This window comes from Chiloscyllium plagiosum, unplaced genomic scaffold (genome assembly GCF_037043375.1).
Source record: "Chiloscyllium plagiosum isolate Xiang-an unplaced genomic scaffold, Cpla_swu_hap1 HiC_scaffold_31, whole genome shotgun sequence".
Taxonomy (NCBI): domain Eukaryota; kingdom Metazoa; phylum Chordata; class Chondrichthyes; order Orectolobiformes; family Hemiscylliidae; genus Chiloscyllium; species Chiloscyllium plagiosum.
This window is the reverse complement of record NW_028270169.1, coordinates 48,422,529-48,445,221: the sequence shown is the minus strand read 5'-3', so window position 1 is coordinate 48,445,221 and position 22,693 is coordinate 48,422,529. Positions and strand designations below refer to the sequence as shown.

The 22,693-nt window shown below is 42.2% G+C and overlaps 1 protein-coding gene across 1 annotated transcript; it reads left to right on the top strand.

Annotated features, from left to right (window-relative positions):
* Nucleotides 1–2,965: 2,965 nt before the first annotated feature.
* On the top strand, nt 2,966–21,855 carry upk3b (uroplakin 3b). Its single transcript, XM_043718025.2, has 6 exons — nt 2,966–3,341; nt 11,281–11,442; nt 13,469–13,703; nt 15,261–15,349; nt 17,675–17,801; nt 18,862–21,855. The coding sequence occupies exons 1-6, from the start codon at nt 3,284–3,286 to the stop codon at nt 18,980–18,982; spliced, it is 792 nt and encodes a 263-aa protein (XP_043573960.1). The 5' UTR covers nt 2,966–3,283; the 3' UTR covers nt 18,983–21,855.
* Nucleotides 21,856–22,693: the final 838 nt, after the last annotated feature.

Below are 22,693 nucleotides of genomic sequence, written 5' to 3'. Positions count from 1 at the left end.
CCCCTTCGTCAGGTGAGGTCAAGACTTCACCTGTCATGTGACTTCTGACCATGCTATGGTACAGTGATAGTTTAAAAGGCTTTGAAGTGTCCCACCAGTGAAGATCATATTAAATGACAAAGTGGACTCAATGTGCTGAATGGCCTACTCCTGTTGCTTTGTTCCAAATGACTAGATTTCAGTGAAGGCATAGTTTAGCCTTTATTCATGTATTACATCACTGGAGGGTATTTATGTCTGATACAACAGCATAAGGGATACGCCATTGCACAGCCAACCCAGGGGGTCAGAGTTTAAATTCATCTATGAGCAACTTACGAAATTAAATTCTCTGAATCTGGCCATTTGTGGGTTAGGGCCTGAATGAACCAAGAGCCAGGTGGAATATTATAAGGAAATCCAACTAATTTACCCATATTCTTTCACACCTGGAACCTGCCTCCCACTCCTACTCTGGTTCATATGTGACTACAACCCAACGTTATGTTGTTGGATCCTGCTGCTTGGGGAGGAATTTACATTACTTTGCACAAGTTCCAGGAATGAATGTTTAATAACATAGTAACCAAACCAATATAGATTGTTGAGTACAGATTTCAATAGATTTCTAGATATTGAAAATATTAAGGGCTATGGGGACCTAACAGCAACCTGGCCTGAGGTAAATATCCAGCCATGATCGAGTTGAATGGCGGATGGGTCGAATGGCCAATTGCCACTCCTGTTTCCAATGTACCTATGCCCTCTTCAGATGCAGTCAGGTAGAACCACCCCAAATTTAGGGAGGGCATTTGAATGTTGTGCTGTTTAGCTATGAAAGAAGATGTTGTGGATTATCTCGGAGGAATTTGCTCACTGGAGGGCAGCCTGCTCTGCACTTCCAGCGGTACCAGAATCGAGCAGCAGTGGTCCTTACTAGGATTACAGGCAGTCTCCAAATAGAAGGATGAATCCCATACTTCTAGGCAGTCTGGAATTTTAGGCAGACTGGCTGGCAGACTTACAACAGTGGAATACCATCACTGCAGATGATACAAATAAGATCTCAAAAATAATTGCAAATGAGGAGTTGAATGAGAGGGAACAAGTTATTTCAGAAAGTAACAAGAAAAATGAATTAAGGGAAATGTGTAGGTGTAGTGTATGTCAATTCATGGTGTACAGGGTAACCTATTAACATAGATAGAAGACTTCGATTTACCAAATCCTTTTTTTGGGGGATATCCATTCTCCTTTTGACTTGTTCTTGGCATACCTGTTTTAACTCATTCCTGTCACAACTTTCACTCATTTTTGTCAGATACCTAACATCTTAAAAACTGTTGCTCAGCAGCATTAGCAAGTTTTATGTTGAATTAAATTATAAATAAATCCACATTTAATTGTCCAACTCTTATGCAAAATCATACATGTTTTATCTAACAGGGTGGGGGGAAATTGGTGGAAGTTATATTGAATAAAAGATGGAGGACTCCAGGTCTCAACTAAGGGACAGGGCTCATCAAAAGGTATATTTATGAATAAAGTAAATTGTTGAAATAAAAAAGGCAGCAATTCACAGTCCCAGGCTAACTATTGCAGCTCTGCATTGAATCGTGTAGATCCCCATAGCGCCACCTTTTCACTGAAGAAAGTGAGAGGCGTTAAAGGAGACATTCAAAGTGAGGGTGGACTAACCCAGGTGGAGGAGGATGGGGACTGTTCAGGCCTAATTGCCAGGAAGAAGCAGAAAGCCCTGAGACCATCCTGATGAGGATGGTCATGTAAAGAGACTGCATGCCCGTGGTGAAAAGACGGCAGCTGATGCCTGTGAACTAGAAATTCTGAAACTGATGTAAAGTATCAGAAGAATTGCAGATGTACATCAAGTTAGAGGTAAGAAGAAATAAGTTTCTTGGGGCAGAAGCGGGCAGAAACAGCGGGTCTGCACAGGGAGTACTGATTTTGGGAAGAAAATAGAGGTGGGATGTGCAGGGTTGGGTGACTGAGAGCTGGAGAATCCCAGATAAGATGTGATTAGCATCATGGACAGAATAACCTGATGTTCGATGGTGGGGTGATTGCCCGGGAGGGGTGATAGAAGGAGGTATCTGAGAGCTGGCGCTCAGCTCCATGCGATTGGTAAACCTGACGGCAACAGCATTACCCATGTCGGAAGGCTTGATTACAGAGTCAGGGTTGGAGCTGACAACACAGAGCACAGAGTACAGTGAGTTCCGAGGGAGAACAGGGTTTTTAAAATTAATTCATGATTGAGAGCATCACTGGCTCGGCCAGCATTTATTACCCATCCCAGAGGAAGTTAGGAATAGACCCCATCACTGTGGGTCTGGAGTCACATATAGGCCAGACTGGGTAATGATGGCAGTTTCCTTCCCCAAAAGGGCATTACTGAACCAGATGGCATTTTCTGACAATTGACAATGGATTTATGGTGATCATAAGAATCTTAATTCCGGATTATTTTATTGAATTCAAATTCCACGATTCAAACCCGGGTCCTTAGGACATTACCAGGATTAACAGTTTAACCATAATACCATGGTCTCCCCTTCCTGTTTGAATGGGTGGGGAGGGCAATGTCACATGGACAGTTCTCAGTGCGGGTAAACAAGCCAGAGGGAAGAGGCCAGGTGGAGGGAGGATGGGTGAGTGGTTTGGCTGTTTTCCTGCATTCCCAATGGACTGGTTATCGATCCAAAAGCACGGAGAATTATTCAGGAGGATGGAGACTGTAACTTTCCAAATGCCAAGTCTGTCAATACCACAAATCCCTTTTCATTGACACGGATTATTTAAAATCACAATCTAAAGCAGACTTGCTTCCTGTGGGAAAGGCCTGGGTTATTAATAACATCACAGCTGACCTCTGCGACAGTAATGTTTATTTCTCTTTCACAGCCAGTGACCGGAGTGAACCTGAGGTCACCCGCTGCAAATCGGTGGGATGGGAAAGTTTCAGGGAAAGAATCCCTGAAACTGCAAAGTGCAATAGGTCAGGGATAGTGCAGTTTAATTTAACAAAGATCAGATGCCTTGGGTTTGAGCAGCTTTGGGTTTGAGGTAGTGTGTGTCGTTTTTGTTTTGGTTTAATTGCGACTAAACCACACCTTTCAGAGGAGAGACAGTCTTTCTGAGCAGGTTCAACTCGTTTGACCACAATCAAGAGGGGAACTGGCACGTCAAAAGAACCTGATTGAACCACCCTGCGTCAGAAGGGATTAGATCGAGCAGAGAGTGGAAGGGTTTCAGACCAGGAGTTCAGTTTTACCAGGATCAGGAGATGAACCGTTTGTTTCGCCTTGTGTTGCTGTGCGCTGTGTGTGGCGTCGGCAGTTCAGGTAAAAGCAGTCTGTAACTATTCTCTCACAAAGTCTGGGTGACCAGCAACACTTCTCCAAGGCTCTGCAAGACCCTGGGCGATTCTGCACCGCCTCATGTGAAATCTCCGGTTGTTTTAGTGGAAAGAGTCTCGCGTTTTCTGTTTCTAAGGAGCGGTGCTGTTGGCTCCTTGTAACTTCTCGGAAATGTTCACGTTGACTCAAAGCTCGGATGGGAACCTGTCGGAAATTCAGGTTGAGCTGGCGGGGAATGAAGTGGCTGTACCGTGCTGTATTTGAAGCCTCTTGGCTCCTGGTTTGGGTCAGATTTTAGTCATGTTGCTGCTTGAGGGTGTACAGTGTATTGGAATTTGCGTGTGTGAGCTGAAGGGCAGAGTGGATTTAAACGTGAGCTCCACACAGTGAATATAGAAACTGTCTGTGAGCATACTGTGTTCCAGATTCAGCACAGCTTTCAGCTAAATCTTTGCTCTGTAATGATTACAATAATAACCAGAGTGACCAATAATAACTCGCTGTGAATGTAGTTTGTCCGGACAGAAATCCCGAACATCGAGTGGGTCCTCAAGGGGGAAAGCATTGAGGTGACTAGATTCTGGTTCACAAATGGCGTGTGGCACTGTATTCGGGCAATGAGCAATTCCACTGATTCCTTTAACGAGTCCAGTTTCCCTCAGGGAGAGGGATAATAGGATGGTCCCGAGAGAGTGAAACAGGGGACTGGAATTCCCTTCTCAAGGGTATTTGAAATTCACTTAATTACATCAATTGTCCTTCTGAGGGGAAACTGGTCATTTTTCTGGTCTGGTCTACGTTTCCAAACGCACAGCCTCGAACTGTGGCCTTGTAAACCCCTCAACTGCATCAAAGAAGGTGACCCACTTTCAGCTTTTCAACAGCAGTCTGGGATGGCCATTATTCCCTGTCCTTGCCACAATAGCCACACAAATGAGAATAAGACTCGGACTGACTGAAGAGAGAGAGAGCTGGAGGGATCTACACTATTCAATGCAGAGTTGCAATAGTTAACCTGGGACTGTGAATTGCTGCCTTTTTTATTTCAACAATTTACTTTATTCATAAATATACCTTTTTGATGAGCCCTGTCCCTTAGTTGAGACCTGGAGTCCTCCATCTTTTATTCAATATAACTTCCACCCAATTTCCCCCCACCCTGTTAGATAAAACATGTATGATTTTGCATAAGAGTTGGACAATTAAATGTGGATTTATTTATAATTTAATTCAACATAAAACTTGCTAATGCTGCTGAGCAACAGTTTTTAAGATGTTAGGTATCTGATAAAAATGAGTAAAAGTTGTGACCGGAATGAGTTAAAACAAGCATGCCAGGAACAAGTCAAAAGGAGAATGGATATCCCCAAAAAAAAACAGGGATTTGGTAAATCAAAGTATTAAAAAATAGTTTTATGTTATAAATTCATTAACTATAGTAGGAATATACCTGTAGTGTGGGTATCTGCTTGTGGATGCTTTCCTGAAACAAGGGAAAGGTATAAACTTGGCTTAAAATGCTATTATTTTCTCTTTTTAGGGCCCACTAGTTGGTTTCTTGAGCTGAACTCCAGTAGATTTTCTCTTATATGGGGACTACACTCATAGAAAGTCACTGCATAACAGATCATTCAGCCTATTGAGTCAGCACTAGCTTGAAATCATCTATCCCTTCCCAACCTCTCCAATATCTGCTGTTTTTTCCCCTTAATTCTGATTTTATTTTACCCTTTTTCAAGTATGAATCCAATTCCTTTTTTGAAAGTTCTGGAATCTGCTTCCTCTGCTCTTCCTCTGCATTTCAGTTCATAATTTGGGTAAAATCCCATCTCACCCCTTAGCAATTAGTATCAGTGTCCTCTGGTTTCTAACTCTTCTGACACTGGAAACATTTTTCATTATTTACTCATAACCTTGAACCTCCTGTTAACTCTTCCCAGACATCATCTCTGCTATAAGGGGAAACAATCGCGCACATTCTTATTTTCCACATAACTGAACTCGTTTGCCTTTGGTATCAGTCTGGTCCAAAACCACCTCCTCAAAGCTACTTGGTATTGAGATTTTGGAAATATGATGTGAAAGGTTCATGAAAAGAGAAAGTATCAACCCCATTTTCTGTTTTTAAAAGAAAACTCCCATCAGAATACCATGTGGAAGTCTGATTCCCTCTATTAGTATGTCAGTATGTGTGTTGAGGGTGTCGGTTTAGTTTGGTTGGCTGGATGGCTAGTTTGTGATGCAGAGTGACGCCAGTATATGGGTACAATTCCCACACCAGCTGAGGCTACCATGAAGGTAACTTTCTCAACCTCGTCCCTTGCCAGAGGCATGGTGACCCTCTGGTTAAACCACACCAGTTGCCTCCCTCTGTTGAGAGAAAGGAAGACAATTGGTATGATTTATACCCAAACAGACGCCTCTTAAATGTTGTCATTGTACCAGCCTCCACCACTTCCTCTGGCAGCTCATTCCATACATGGACCACTCACTACATGAAAAGGTTACCCCTTAGGCCTCTTTTATATCTTCCCCTCTCACCCTAAATGTGGACTCTCCCACCCTAGGGAAAAGACTTTGTCTATTTACCCTATCCATGCCCCTCATGATTTTATAAAGCTTTATAAGGTCACCCCTCTGCCTCTGACGTTCCAGGGAAAACAGCCCCAGCCTATTCAATCTCTCCCTAGAGCTCAAATCCTCCAACCCTGGCAACATTCTTGTAAATCTTTTCTGAACCCTTTCACAACATCTTTCTGATAGGAAGGAGACCAGAATTGCATGCCATATTCCAAAAGTGGCCTAACTAACATCCTATACAGCCGCAACATGACCTCCCAACTCCTGTAGTCAATGCTCTGACCAATAAAGGAAAGCATACCAAATGCCCCCTTCACTATCCTATCTACCTGCGACTCTACTTTCAAGGAGCTATGAACCTGCACTCCAAGGTTTCTTTGTTCAGCAACACTCCCTAGGGCCTTACCATTAAGTGTATAAGTCCTGCTAAGATTTGCTTTCCCAAAATGCAGCACCTCATATTTATTTAAATTAAACTCTAACTGCCACTCTTCAGCCCATTGGCCCATCTGAGCAAGAGCCTGTTGTACTCTGAGGTAACCTTCTTTGCTGTCCACTACACCTCCAATTTTGGTGTCATCTGCAAACTTACTAACTATAATTCTTATGCACACATCCAAATCATTTAAAAAAAATGATGAAAAGTAGTGGACCCAGCACTGATCGTTGTGGCACTGCTCTGGTCATCGGTCTCCAGTCTGAAAAGCAACTCTCTACCACCACCTTCTGTCTTCTACCTTTGAGCAAGTTAAAAGGCTCTTCATACTCTTCAGGCCAGGAGATCAGTCAGTCTCTATTCCTCAGCCCCCACTCCCCACTGGAGATGTCAGAGGCCAGGCAGCAAGCTTTCTCTCTGTCTCTGTCAGAAGGTTTCCCGGTCAGGGAAGAAAGGAGATTCTTTTCCCTGTGGGTGACAATGAGTAGCCAGCTCGATTTGATGAAGGAAGCCTGGACACAGCCACCTGCAGCAGTTGGCATCCATGGATGGCTCAAGAGAAACTGTCTCCAATGTAGCCAGAGGGTGAATACTGTACTGTGCCAGGCAATGGGCATCAGGCAATGTGACAGTGCTTCACTCCTGAGTATGAGTTAACATTTTGAATGTGGACAGGAAGTTGGGTATCAGGCTATGTCCTACCTACAATCACTGTTCCTCAGTGGTGCCACCTCTCTCTCTCATCCAGCATTCACATTTAAAGCATTGAAAGGAGCTACAACCCAGTGACCTGCTGACCTTTCTTTCCTTTTCTATATTCAGAAATACTCTTCTGTACGACTGCGCCTTTTCCCCCCGCCCCAAATTGTTTTCACCTATTAACCATCAGCAGTTGATCACCCATGCTGTCCACTTGATTAACTTACATGTAAAGCTCCTTTAGGGCAATGCAAATCATCAAGGGAGAGGGGACTAAATGGAAGTGGAGTTGGAAGCAGGATACTAGCTTTTCAGAAGACTATAAGAGACAGGCTGAATGGCCTGATTCTACTCCTATCAAGGCCACTCCACCATGCAATCATGTCTGTGTTTCTCAGCCCCTTTCTGCCTTCTCCAAGTAACGCTTGATCCCTTTACCAATCAAGAGCCCATCTATCCCTGTCTTAAATACACTCAATCACTTGGCCTCCACAACAATGAGTTCCACGGATACATCACCTTGTGGTGGAAGAAATTCTTCCTTATCTCTGTGTTCTAAAGGGTTGTCCCTTCACCACCTTTCTGAAGCTGTGTCCTCAGGTCCTAATCTCGTCTCCTAACGGAAATATCTTCTTCACATAGTGAAGAAGGTGTTTGGTATGCTTTCTTTTATTGGTCAGAGTATTGAGTACAGGAGTTGGGAGGTCATGTTGCGCCTGTGCAGGACATTGGATAGGCCACTGTTGGAATATTGCATGCAATTCTGGTCTCCTTCCTATCGGAAAGATGTTGTGAAACTTGAAAGGGTTCAGAAAAGATTTACAAGGATGTTGCCAGGGTTGGAGGATTTGAGCTATAGGGAGAGGCTGAACAGGCTGGAGCATCAGAGGCTGAGGGATGACCTTGTAGAGGTTTACAAAATTATGAGGGGCATGGATAAGGTAAATAGACAAGGTCTTTTCCCTGGGGTTAGGGAGTCCAGAACTAGAGGGCATAGGTTTAGGGTGAGAGGGGAAAGACATAAAAGAGACCTACGGGGCAACTTTTTCACACAGAGGGTGGTACGTGTATGGAATGAGCTGCCAGAGGAAGTGGTGGAGGTTGGTACAATTACAACATTTAAGAGGCATTTGGATGGGTATATGAATAGGAAGGATTTGGAGGGATATGGGCTGGGTGCTGGCAGGTGGGACTAGATTGGGTTGTGATATCAGGTCGGCATGGACGGGTTGGACTGAAGTGTCTGTTTCCATGCTGTACATCTCTATGACATCCATTCCACCACCACCACCACCCCCCCCCCCCCCCCAACTAGGAACTGAACCTGGGCTAAGGTGACAAAACCATGTTATCCCAATTGAATGGGCATTTGCAAGGCTGGGGAGAAGGCTGGGTTCAGTTGGATGGATGGAATGCCCAGCCTGCACTTCCTGGGATGCAAATCATTTCTTTGGTTACCATATATTAGAGATATTTGAAAAATCTGAGGACCTATCACAAAAGAGTTAACGTCTGGGGCATAATCCGCCATTTTCTTATAGAATAATGGAACAGGCTTGAGGGGCTGAACGGCTCCTGTTTTGTTGTGCTCTTGCAAGAGAAAGGAGGGAGACATTGTGTAGAAAGGAGAGTAAGTAAGAGAGAGATGTTAATTTTTAAAATGTGTGGGAAGAATAGATACAGAGCACACAAGAACTGCAGATGCTGGAGTTACTCTGGTCTGGCAGTACCTCGGGGAGAGAAACAGTGAATGTAGATACAGAGCAGGACAGGCAGCTGTAGAGAAATGGTTCTGAAGTCGAGTCATATTGGACTTAGCGTAACTCTGCTTCTCTCTCTGGAGATGCTGCCAGACCTGCTCAGTTCCTCCAGCACTTTGTTTTGATGCAGGCGTAGAGATGTTCATCAAAAGAGTGATAATGCAACAGAAATAGTAGCAGGGATACATTTCAATTTGAGATTTTTAGTGACACAGGACGCCAATCTGATGCCAGAAAGAAATCTGGTTAACAGCCAAATGACACCAGTTTTGGGGATGGGGGCGGGGGAAGGGATGGTGAAATATAGTTGCATAATCTACAGAAAAGCATCTTGACTTCACGGTGATGGGAGTGCAGGGGATGCATTGACCAGAGAATGAAATGCTTTCTCACCATACATAGGAGGAATTTTGTCACCCAGAACTTCATTTTAGTCTTGGGTGGAGTAAATTACAAAGGCTTACAGAAATACATTCAGGGAAGTTATTTGGGTGGAACTAAGAAATAAGAAAGGGATGATCATTTTATTGGGATTGTATTATAGACCCCCTAATAGCCAGTGGGAAATTTTGAGAAACAAATTTAAGGAGATTTCAGTTTTCTGTTAGAATAATATGGTAGTTATGGTAGGGGATTTAAACTTTCCAAACATATACTGGAACCGCCATAGTGTTAAGGGTTTTAATGGAGAGGACATTAAGTGTGTACAAGACAATTTTCTGATTCAGTATGTGGATGTACCTACTAGAGAAGGTGCAGAACTTGACCTACTCTTGGGAAATAAGGCAGGGCAGGTGACTGAGGTGTCAGTGGGGGAGCACTTTGGGGCCAGCGACCATAATTCTATTAGTTTTAAAATAGTGATGGAAAAGGATAGACCAGATCTAAAAGTTGAAGTTCTAAATTGGAAAAAGGCCAATTTTGACAGTATCAGGCAAGAACTTTCAAAAGCTGATTGGGGGCAGATGTTCGCAGGTAAAGGGACGGCTGGAAAATGGGAAGCCTTCAGAAATGAGATAACGAGAGTCCAGAGAAAGTGTATTCCCGTCAGGGTGGAAGAGAAGGCTGGCAGTTGTAGGGATTGCTGAATAACTGGAGGTATTGAAGGTTTGGTTGAGAAGAAGGAAGCATACGTCAGGTATATGCAGGAGAGATCGAGTGAATCCTGAGGGTATAAAGGCAGTAGGAGTATACTTAAGAGAGAAATCAGGAGGGTAAAAAGGGGACATGAGATAGTTTTGACAAATAGGGTTAAGGAGAATCCAAAAGGTTTTTACAAATACATTAAGGACAGAAGGGTAACTAGGGAGAGAATAGGGCCCCTCAAAGATCAGCAAGGCGGTCTTTGTGTGGAGCTGCAGGAGATGGGGGAGCTACTAAATGAGTATTTTGCATCGGTGTTTACTGTGAAAAGGATATGGAAAGTATAGAATGTAGGGAAATAGATGGTGACATCTTGAAAAATGTCCATTTTACAGAGGAGGAAGTGCTAGATGTCTTGAAACGCATAAAAGTGGATAAATCCCCAGAACTCTGTGGGAAGCTAGGGAAGTGATTTCTGGGCTCCTTGCTGAGATATTTGTATCATTGATAGTCACAGGTGAGGTGCCGGAAGACTGGAGGTTGGCTAACTTGGTAGCATTATTTAAGATAGTAAGGACAAGCCAGGGAACTATAGACCAGTGAGCGTGATGTCACTGGTGGTAAGTTGTTGGAGGGAATCCTGAGGGACAGGATTTACACGCATTTGGAAAGGCAAGGACTGATTAGGGATAGTCAACATGGCTTTGTGCGTAAGAAATCATGTCTCACAAACTTGCCTGAGTTTTTTGAAGTAACAACGAGGATTGACGAGGGCGGAGCAGTGGATGTGATCTATGTGAACTTCAGTAAGGCATTTGACAAGGTTCCCCATGGGAGATTGGTTAGCAAGGTTCAGAAAAAGATTTTACAAGGATGCTGCCAGGGTTGGAGGATTTGAGCTAAAGGGAGAGGCTCTATAGGCTGGGGCTGTTTTCCCTGCAGCGCGAAAGGCTGAGGGGTGACCTTAGAGGTGTATAAAATCATGAGGGGCATGGATAGGATAAATAGACAAAGTCTTTTCCCTGGGGTGGGGGAGTCCAGAACTAGAGAGCATAGGTTTAGGGTGAGAGGGGAAAGATGATAAAAGGGATCTGAGGGTGGTGCGTGTGTGGAATGAGCTGCCAGAGGAAGTGGTGGAGGCTGGTACAATTGCAACATCTAAGAGGCATCTGGATGGGTATATGAATAGGAAGGGTTTGGAGGGATATGGGCCGGGTGCAGGCAGGTGGGACTAGATTGGGTTGGGATATCTGGTCGGCATGGACTGGTTGGACTGAAGGATTTATTTCCATGTTGTATATCTGACTTACAGAATGTGTTTATTTGACAGAAATTGCTGTGTATTCATTTTTTTTTCTCTTTGCAGTTCCAACAGCAATCTCTTATGTCCCTGAAGTTGTGTCAAGTACTGTACTCGGGCGAATTACACAAACAACTGTTGCGCTTGAGCAGCCACTCTGTGTGTTTAACAGTTCAGACACAGGCTGTGTGAACTGTGATGTCTGGCTGCTCGTGGCTAATTCGTCTGGTGAGTATCTTTATGTGTGAAGTGCTATTTCCTCTAAAGTGACCGTACAACTTCCTGTCAGGTTAAGGTGGCTGGTGAGACTAATGCATTGTTCTGGAAGTTATATACAGTACTTTATGGCTGATGAAAATTAATTCTGGGCAGAATGGTGGCGCAGTGGTTAGCACTGCTGCCTCACAGTACCGAGGGACCTGGGTTCAATTCCACCCCCTGGTGACTGTCTATATGCTGTTTGCATGTTCTTCCAATGTCTGTGTGCGTTTCCTGCGTGTGCTCTGGTTTCCTCCCTCAGTCATTAAAGTGGATGGGCAAGGTTTACACTTAAATGGTGATTTTGACAGGTTTTATGCATTGCTGGCCAGCTATTGGGGGGAGGGAAGAAGGATGAATTGTGTTCTGGGGAGAGTAAGGACTAGTGATATCAGTGATGCCAATGTTATTGGAAAATTGGACATAAATCAAATCAATACCTTGGGCCTATTGATAACATTGTTTAAAACATTACAGTCAGCCCTCTCTCCCTCCCTTCCTCCCTCTACATACGCTTGAGCAACTTCTCTAAATATCGTTCATCTCAACTATTCCCCGTGGTAATATATATTTCTCTAAGTTTTTTTCTGTCTTATTAATGACTTTTTGTAAAGACATTCCCAAGTTTTGAACTCTCATGTAGAAGCAGTATGAAGTATCTACAAGATGCATTGCACTAACTCCCCAAGGCTCCTTCAACCATACCTTTTCATCCTGTGGCCTTTTACCATCAGAAGGACAAATGCAGCAGATACAACGTAGGTACCCCTCCGAGCCACTCATCATCCCGACTTGGAAATATTTTGGCTGTTCCTTCAGCGTTGCTGGGTCAAATTCCTGGAAATCCCTCCCTTATAGTGCTATGGGTGTATCTAAACCACACCAACTGCAGTGCTTCAAGAAGGCAGCTCATCACCACCTCAAGGACAACTAGGGATGAGCAACCTTTTTTTTTTTCACCTGAAGACACTTTATTTGCAGAATTTATAAAATTGCATGTCTGTTCAAAATTGACATTGCACAAAATCTGTTTCTTCTAATATTGTATGTCATCACATTTATAATTACAGTCAATGTTTACATGTGTAAAGTACAAACCAAGGGTTTGGATCTAGATGTATTGTTGGTTGAAAGGTTTTTGACAGTGATGTTGCCTTATTGCTCCATTGTTTGTGGCTGCCACAAGCTTTAGAACACCCACTGGTGCTGGAGAATTGGCAATATATACTGGCCCAGCCAACAGAGATCAAATCTTGAGAGAGAATTGGAAAAAGAAATGGAAAGATATCTTGTCTAACCTATCAAACCTCTTTAAGGACACCCTTCAACCTTCTCTTTAAAATAAAATAACCTGTGCTTGTTTAGCCATTGCAGAGGGCATCATGGTGGCTCAGTGATTGGCACTGCTGCCTCATGGTTCCAGGGACCCGGGTTGAATTCCAGCATTGGGCGACTGTGCAAACTCCACACAGACATTCTCCCCGTGTCTGCGTGGGTTTCCTCCTGGTTTCCTCCCACAGTCCAAAGACGTGCAGGTTAGGTGGATTGGCCATGCTAAACTGCACATAATGCCCAGGGATATGTAGGTTAGGTGGATTAGTTATGAGAAATGTAAGGTTGTAGGGAGGAGGGTCTGTGTGGAATGCTGTTTGGAGGGTCAGTGTAGACTCAATGGACTGTAACGGCCTGATTCTGCACTGTAGGGGATTCTATGATGGTCTGACCTCTCAGTTCTTGTATCAGTTTTGTAAATCTTTAAACAGTTTGTCAAAATTAATGCTTTTTACTTTTTTCTGTGAGCATCCCTGCAAATCTCTTTAGCATTTGCTCCAGTGTTGCAGCATCTGTTTTGTGACTCTGTAGGTCGAAGCTGTTCAGTTTGGTATAATTGGGTATAGTTTAAGTGGCCTGCTTTTTAATTCTACTGCTCTAGAAGTAAATCTGTGATTGGTCTGCATCATGGATTGATTTACAATTTTGTCCCTTTCCAATCCAGGAGTTGCAAGATTTAATAGTATCAAAAATGGGTTTGTGGATCCTTCAAATTTGATGTACCAAGATGCTTTCTCTGGATCAAATGGTTTTTACCTCACTGTTAAAACAAAAAGAAATGTTTATTCTTGTCCATCAACTGTGATGCCTGGCCGGATCTTAACTTTGCGAGTTGGGGCAGAAGTACCCTGTACCACTCCAAATTGCAATGCACCTTTACCTACTGGTGGAACATTCCGGTAAGTCAAATCAGAAGTCACTTTTGTTTTATTTTTATTGACTGTAGTGAATGCCAATCAATATGTTATATGTTAATCAAGATTTGGAGATGCTGGTGTTGGACTGGGGTGTACAAAGTTAAAAATCATACAACACCAGGTTATAGTCCAACAGGTTTAATTGGAAGCACACTAGCTTTCGGAGCGACGCTCCTTCATCAGGTGATTGTGGAGGACAAAATTGTAAGGCACAGAATTTATATCAAAAATTTACAGTGTGATTTAACTGAAATTATACATTGAAAAATACCTTGATTGTCTGTTGTAACCAATTGTTACAGCTAACCTGAGAATGCAACTTTTAAAAAAAGGTTTTGTGATTTACACATGAAAGAAGTGAAACTATCATGGTATTCGAACAGATGAAAGACTCAACAGACAATCAATTTTTCAATGTATAATTTCAGTTACATCACACTGTAAATTTTTGCTATAAATTCTGTGCGTTACAATTTTGTCCTCCACTATCACCTGACGAAGGAGTGTCGCTCCGAAAGCTAGTGTGCTTCCTATTAAACCTGTTGGACTATAACCTGGTGTTGTGTGATTTTTAACTGTGTTAATCAAGTTGGTATAGAAGCACATTCAGGCAGCATTTTCTTTACTCTTAACTTTGGATGTGATGTTGGCTGGGCCAGCATTTATTGACCATCCCTAAAATGGATACAGAAAGAAACCTTTTAATTATGGATTCTCATCACTGAGGATGTCCTGAAATGCTTTGCAAACAATGCAGTCCTTCTGAAATATGGGTCAGAAGTTTCTATTCTGTTGGCGATAGACTACCAGGAGGGAAAGCTGGCAAAATGGCAAGAAAAGACAGTGGGAGGCTGCTTGAGTATTCCTGCTGTCTTGCCATCTTGTGCTATGTTTGACATGTAATGAGTCAACTAAATATTGACTAATTAGAACTAATGATTAGCATCCAGTATTAGCAGAGACTGGATTTTTAGGCAATGCCAACTTTGAACAGTCATGTCATGTAATGTAGTTTAATAAATTCTGTGAATGAAGTGTTTTTGGAAAAATAGAAATGTGATCCACTCTACTGCAGTGGAATTGTTTCTGTGCACCAAAAGATTAGCCCCTGGATGACTAGTTCAGTAACATTACCATGACGGCACGCCTCCCCCAGGTAGTAGACGTTTTGAAACCAGTATTTTTGAGTTAAAAATCTCACAACAGCAGGTTATAGTCCAACAGGTTTAATTGGAAGCACACTAGCTTTCGAAGCGCTGCTCTTTCATCTGGTGATTGTGTCACAGCTACCTGATGAAGGAGCAGTGCTTCCAATTAAACCTGTTGGACTATAACCTGGTGTTGTGTGATTTTTAACTTTGTACACCCCAGTCCAACACCAGCTCCTCCACATCAGTATTTTTGAGAGATTGCACAAGGTGAGGGATATGGATTAAGTCACTGATATATTCAGTTAAAAGATTCCAATTTCTTTCAACAGCTTTTCTCATGAGAATGAAAGTTATCTTCTAAAGACTAACCTTTTTTTTGTTGGTTTAGAATGAAGTACGTTTTGATTAATCCTGATATCCGGACACCCAATATTGTTGCAGAAACTGAATTTACAGACGAGATCATGCTGAAAAGTGGTGAGTATTGCTGCTGTTGTAAAAGGCCAAGCATCATTCTCTTTGTAAACAAGAACGTATACTTGTGGGGCAATGGAGGATAAAGTCAGTGGGATCATGCATCTACAGACACCAAGGTTGCCTCCTCTGGGTAGAGACCTTTCCTGAGCTTGCACCACATGAAGCCTGGCTTTATACATATGTTTCTTTAAGATTAGATTTCCTGAGATATTGCAGGATGTTAAGTGAGTCAAGAGAGGAAAGTGAGAATTAGAGGTTGGGGGGGTTATTCATATGGGAGTGAGCAGGATTGAAGAGGTGGGCTGAAATTTAATTCCACCAGTAACTAATAATAACAATATTGAACTGATAACTAAAAGTAACAATGCTATCCCTCGCAATCAACATAATACAATAACTTAGTCTATGTGAATTCATAGGCATAGCATAACCTTCCAAAATCATACATCCAATTTGTACTCCCTTTGCAAAGCCAAACAGAATTTGTTTCCAGCACTTGAGGTGTTTCTAGCCGGCCTGGCTGTCCACTTCTAACAATCCAGGTCTCGCTCCCTATCTCTGAGTTGATCTCTGTTCTGACTCCATACAGCAACGCTGACCAACAGAACTAGTGAGCCACAGTCTGCATCATAGTGAGGTAGCCTAGGATGGGTATCAAAACTAGGCCCTAGGAATCCTGGTCACCTATCAAGATTCTGAAGCAGTTCCTATGAATTGGAGGTTTGCTAAAACCCGCAGTATTTTAAAAAAGGAAATAGAGAAAAAAAAACAGGGAATTATAGACCAGTGAGTACCTCCTTCATCAACAGTAGCAAGAACTTTTCTACAGTCCATTTATAGAATCTTTTATCACAGAGCACTTGCAAAACAGTGACAGAATCAAACAGAGTCAGCCTGGATTTGCAAAAGGGGGATCATGCCTAATAGAATTTGAGGATGTAACATCCACTACCAACACTCAGTTGCTTCAAGATGCAATGGGAAATTCACCAAGCACTTTCCAAACCCACAACCACTTCATTCTAGAAGGACAGGGGCAGCAGATACATAGGAGCACCACCATCTTCAAGATCCCCTCCAAGCCACTTACTATCCTGACTTAGTTGTTCCTCCACTATTGCTAAGTCAAAAACCTGGAACTCCCTCCCTGAGGGCATTGTGGGTCATCCCACAGCAGGTGGACTGCAGCAGTACAAGAAGGCAGCTCACCACCACTTTCTCAAGGGCAACTAAGGATGGACAGCTTTCAATAAGGTCCTACATAAGAGATTAGTATGATAAATTAAAGCACATAGGATTGAGGGGTAGTGTACTGAAATAGATAGAGCAAGGCAGGCAACGTTAGGAATAAGTGAGCCTGAGTGACAGGTGTGGCTAGTGGGGTGTAGCAAGGGTTGGTACCAGGACCCCAATTATGATTTAGATGAGGGAATTTAAATATATCTCCACATTTGCAGATGACACAAACTTGGGTGGGAGGGTGAGCTGTGGGAGAATGCAGTGTGATTTGGAGAGTTGAGTGTGCAGATACATGGCAGATGCAGTATAATGTGGGTAAAGGAAAGGTAATAAAAACAAACAGGAAGATAGATTATTATCTGAATGATGATAGATTGCACCTTCCCCTTTCCCAATGAGATCTGGCTGTCCTTGTACACCAGTCCCTGAAAATAAACGTGTAGGCTTAGCAAGTGGTAAAAAGTATGTTGGCCTTCATGATGACAGGATTTGAGAACAGGAGCAGGAATGTCCTGCTGCAGTTGTACAGTGGCTTGGTGAGACCACACCTGCAATATTGTGTGCAGTTTTGGGCTCCTTTACTGGAGAAAGATGTTCTAGCTACGGAGGGAGTACAACAAAGATTTATCAGAGCTTGGCCTTAATGAAGAGTTTTCAAAACAAATAAAAGATAAACTGTAGCATAGGAGGAGGCCGTTTGATCCATTGTGCTGGTGACCTCTCCTCTAACCCTCTTCCTTCTCCAGAAATATTTCTACCTGTGTTCCTCCTTTCAAAAGATTCATCCTGTTGTTTTTAATCTCCAACTCTATAATCATTTGTTTGGTAGGCCATTTAAAAAATGGCTAAAAAGAAGCTTGATTTTCTGTGAAGGATACAAAAGGAACCATTTGGGAACATTTGAAAATCCGTAATAGAGAAAGAAAAGATCCGTTAGCATCTGGGAAAACTGCTGGAGGAAAACAGTTTTTGGTCTTGAACCTGTTTGCTGGGTGTTTCCCGAATTCTTTGGTGTTTGTTTGACTGCAGTTGGAATCCCAGTGGTGTGCGTTTTGAACGGTTTTCTTGTCCCTTTTTTCCTTCCAGCTACAGATCCCAATACTATCGTCCCGTTCTCACGTCGCACTGGTGGAATGGTTGTCATAACGACCATACTCTCCATTCTGCTCTTCCTGCTGTTGGCAATGTTTGTGGCCATGCTCGCCATGGTCTGGTAAGTAACTTGCCTCTGGGGTTCTGGCCTTATCTGGTGATGGGCAGGGTTGTCAGCTAAGGACTGCTGGATAATAGAATCATGTGTGGAAGCCCAGTTGTTTATTTTACCAGGAATAGGCCATTCAGCTCTTTTTTGAGACTGCTCCTTCATTCATCACGATCACGGCTGATCATCAAGCTCTGTACTCTGATCCCGCCCTCTCCCCATATCCCTTTATCCCTTTAGCCGCGAGCGCTCTCTCAACCTTTCTCTTAAAAACAGATATTATGGCCTCAACCACTTTCTGTGGTGGTGAATTCCACAGGCTCACCACTCTATGGGAGACAATATTTCTCCTCATCTCAATCCTAATAGATGTACACCCTTTATCTTAAATTAGAACATCCTTCCTACATCTAACCTGTCCAGTCCTGTTAGAGTTTATAGGTTTCTGAGGTTTTGTACTCTCCACACCCCCCACCCCAATTCTTCTGGGTGAGTCAATTGAAAAAACGTAGACACTGGAAGCAATAACTTCAACCATTTTCTTTCGGTCCCATACAAAGCCAAGCTGCACACTGTATAGAACACTTTTCATAATCTATAGCCCATGGGGTCTGTTAACATGTGCAGTAGCAACAACAGAACTTTTAACCTACAGAGACCAGAAGATCTCAGCTCTGAGTTAATATACTGATGGATTCTGCTGTGAAATGCTTTCCTTCTTGCTGCTATGCAAGGGAGAGGGAAAACAAAATGAAGTATTCTGCTCATGGTTGCTATTTTGGTTGTCAATGTATAACTGTTAAAGAGGACATAGGTAACCATGGCTGCAATGACTCCCAAGAGAACTCGTGATTACTCTTGACCCCCATTCGTAGGGTAATGAGATTGCCAAGACTGAGTTAGTAGCTTCAGCATGCTTGGGAATATTAGTAAGAAGCTTTAACCACAAGTGTTTACTGAAATGCTTGACTGGTTGTGTCAGTTATTTATTGATTTCTTGCAATAGATTTGTGGGGAATTCAATGTATCAATGTAAATTAATACTCTTCCTTATCTTCCTTTTTCCTTGCAGTTGCAAAAAATCCATGTCATCTGACTTCCCTGAACATATAACCAGGTTTGACTCCCTCCGACGGTACAACACTCATAGCTTGCAGAAAAACCCAGGCGTCGTTTCTCCAAAGGGCATGTGAAGCAGTCTCTATGGTACAACCACAGACTGTCTGTCTGAATGAACAGAAATCTAGCAGCCTCGTTCCTCCTTGTCAATCTCTCCAACTACCCAATTTCACAATTACAGTGGAACACTCATGTAACTATGATGGTGTTTGGAATGATGAAGTGTCTTTACACTGATGATTCAAATGTTGAGTGTGAAATCCTTAAAGTTAATGTTTTCTGTTTTTGTCATAGTGCCAGTGTTCATTCTGAATATCAGTGCAATATAAAATATTGTTAAAATCAAATAGATTTTGTTGAAGATTTTTGTCTTGCACTCAACAGAACATATGCAAGAATAACAACAAAGTCAAGAGGGACAACAATTTTATACTGTCTGAGAAGACTGGTAGAAGCTTTAGCATGGAGAGTTACCAGTTAGATGATGACTGACAGTTAACTGCCAAGTTTTAAATTTAAATCATGCATTGATTCTGATTGCCTTGGGAATGAACCAATTATGTTTTATGATTGCAAGACAAAAAACCTCAATAAAATATCTTTTGGTAATACTTTACTGAACAAAAACAGCTATTTGCAATATGAAGTATTAGAAAATCTTTATCTTTGCAGTGGAGGAGTAATTGTTTGAGCCCTTCTTCCAATCCCACTCCACGCCTAGCTGCTGTTTTGGCTCCCAGGGCACTGTTTGAATTATTACCCCAAAAGGAATATAAGGTTGTGACAGCAGATTCTGGTTCCTGCCATTGTTTCAATTAGAAGCTAAAACATTCGCAAATTCAAAAGATTAGAGTTTGAAACTTTTCTTTCTGTTCTTCCCATAGCATTTTGCACTTTTCAACCAAGTAAGGGGGGAAGGGGCATTAAAGAAGCTGTCCAAATTTTATCCTTCCAGCATATCTAAGATGCTGCTTTTCCTCGGAATAAGCTGAAAATGTGTTGCTGGAAAAGCGCAGCAGATCAAGCAGCATCGACGTTTCAGGCATAAGCCCTTCTTCAGGAATCAAAACGTCGATTCTCCTGCTCCTTGGATGCTGCCTGACCTGCTGCGCTTTTCCAGCAACATATTTTCAGCTCTGATCTCCAGCATCTGCAGTCCTCACTTTTTCCTAGGAATAAGGCTGGTAACTGAGTCTATATGGCAGTTACTGACTTACGAGAAATACTTTCACTACTTTGAGAGCCTGGAGCCCAGGTAAAGGCCCCTTTGTGTCTGGGTCATTGTGCTATGGTGAGAATTTGATGCAGATGGTTTTACCTTGATGTCTTGTGGATTAAGAACACATTCTACCCCATGGGTGAAGCATTTACCCCTCTGTTGTCCTGGTTTCTCTGTCACCATTCCATATTTTGCGTATCATGCTGCTTTTTCCATTTGAAATCTCTCTTGCACAGTAATGTCTATTAGCTTTTTTTTAAAAAACATATGCTGCTAGATCAATTAAATATTCCCGATGCAGAACTTCACAGAACAGGAGTGCATATATGAGTTTGAGATGGGAAATCCAGTTGGTTATGCTTGATCTCCACATCCCGTTCCAGTCGAGTGTAGCTCTGTTGTAGAAAACTATTTAATAGTATTGAACACTGCTTTAAATTTAGTTGGAAAAGTTAGATGTTGAGGGTGTCCTCCTGTTTTCCAATACTTTGAAGCAGAGTTACCAGAGGAAGTGGTACAAGTGAGCAGGAAAGGTTTTCTAGAGGGACGTGGGAGTAGTTTAGTTTGGGAAATTTCGTCAGCATGGACGAGTTGGACTGAAGGCTCTGTTTCCATGCTGTGTGAGTCTTAAGTCTCAACCTGAAAGGCTTGGAACATAAACGTCTTTGCATCTGAAACCAAATCTAAGATCCAATTAGTTTAGTAGAGATTTACTTTAAGATTCAAGGAGTTTGGCAGCGAATTGTATATGTTCTGTCGAAAGCAAAATTTTATTTCTCACTTCATCCTTCCATTTTAAACGTGACAAGTGATGTCTGACCCTTTGCTTTAATGCTCTCAACTGTGAATACATTTGATCTTCATATGTTTAGGGCATTGGCACAATATTAGCAGGATAACATAGGCACTGAATTTTGATGACATCAGGAGTTCTCATTATTGTAATTTTATGTATAAATTCAATTGAATAGCCAAAGAGTTCTGTATATAACACACCCAGCTTTACACTCCTGCTGTGTTTAAGAATTGCCCTGATACTTGATCAGGGACCTTGGTGTTGTCCCACAAAATGCCACACTCAGACTTTCCCACAAGGTACGTTCAGTCAGTGATGCCTCCCAAAACAGGTAGCCAGCTCAGATAATCTCCACCCCAACAGCAAGTGAAGGCTGTTGTGTCACTGTTACTGATTTGACATGGAGGTCAAGGAGAAAACAGTCCCCCTACCCTTGTCTCCAGAGTCAACAGACTGGAATACAGTGTGAGAGAAAATTCATTAACTATATGAAGCAAAATAATGCCTTTATAGTGAATGACCTTTGTGGGTTTATCCAACATATCTTTGGAAAAGGACTCCCTTTAGGAACGGTCATGAATAGCATTGATAAACTAACATTATCCTTTAAAATAAAGAACAAATAAAACCCTACCAACGTTAGAAAACAGACCAAGTTTGCAACTGTTTACTGCCTTGTCATGATGAAGAATTATTACAGATGAACAGCAATTAAAACAATGGGTGGGATACACAAGAGTTGGGGTACCAACATGTTTGGTGTTTGGAGTTATCACATCAGTTCTAGAAAGCCCTTAGACCCCACTTTACTTTGAATCTCATTTGAAAGCAGAAACTGAGAAACTGTATCATAAGGTTCAGTGACTCTTGGATCCATTTAAAATTAATGTGTCAGAGAAGCCCACACAATATACCCCCCCCCCCCCCCCCCCCCCCCCAGCAGAAAAGACTAATATTGGATAGACTGAGCTGTCTGTAGAACTGCCTTGTTTTAAAATATCTTATTTCTTTATAATAATATTGTATCGATTACTTTTATATATTGTTATATTATTGAAAACCTTTTGACCAATCTGAATATTGTGGGGAATATGTAAGTTTGTTCTGAATACAAAATGATTAAACAAGAAAACTGTTCACTTGTGAATTCATGTTGTAACTATAGCTCAGCAGGTGAGGGGTAAACTCTAACAATTTTTTTTTGCTTAACAAACTGTGCTCTCTGAAGAGAGGAGTAAGAATTTTTATCTCGTATCTTGGACGTTCCAGGCTCCAGTTCTTGTCTGGACCTTAAGGGGATGAGCTATCTTTGTGGATAAGGCTGTCAATTCCAGATGGAAATATTCCTGGAGGTATTGGGAGGTATTTCTGTCTCCAAGCACCCCTGTTCCCCTGCTCGTGTCATGAGTTACTTAATGTGCCTATTCTTATGGCTCATAGTGCCCTGTCAATCAGACAATGACCAGGCTGTTTATTATCTGACTAATCTTTGACACTCAGCAATTTTGGGGTTTGCCATGAAAGTCTTCAAAAGAACATTTTTTTATATAGCCCCTCTGATTTTCTCACCACGATTGTTCACTGCAGTATCCAAGGTAAGTAATTCCTAAAAGCTCTGGCAGGATGGTACCAAGGTAGGGTTTTGCTGTTGGGGTTGGGAACTACTTGTCTGTCATAGTTTTTTAAATTTCTGATTGTTCTCTTTTGTGACCATTCAAATCAATGAATACAAAGTTATTCCATTCTCTCAAGCCCAGCATGAAGGGAAAA

Bases quoted from the DNA above. Each gene is read 5' to 3' on its own strand.
- upk3b (XM_043718025.2), top strand. From the start codon at position 3,284: ATGAACCGTTTGTTTCGCCTTGTGTTGCTGTGCGCTGTGTGTGGCGTC. The intron at 11,443-13,468 runs GTGAGTATCTTT...TTTCCAATCCAG, and splicing joins GCTCGTGGCTAATTCGTCTG to GAGTTGCAAGATTTAATAGT. The intron at 15,350-17,674 runs GTGAGTATTGCT...TTTTCCTTCCAG, and splicing joins CGAGATCATGCTGAAAAGTG to CTACAGATCCCAATACTATC.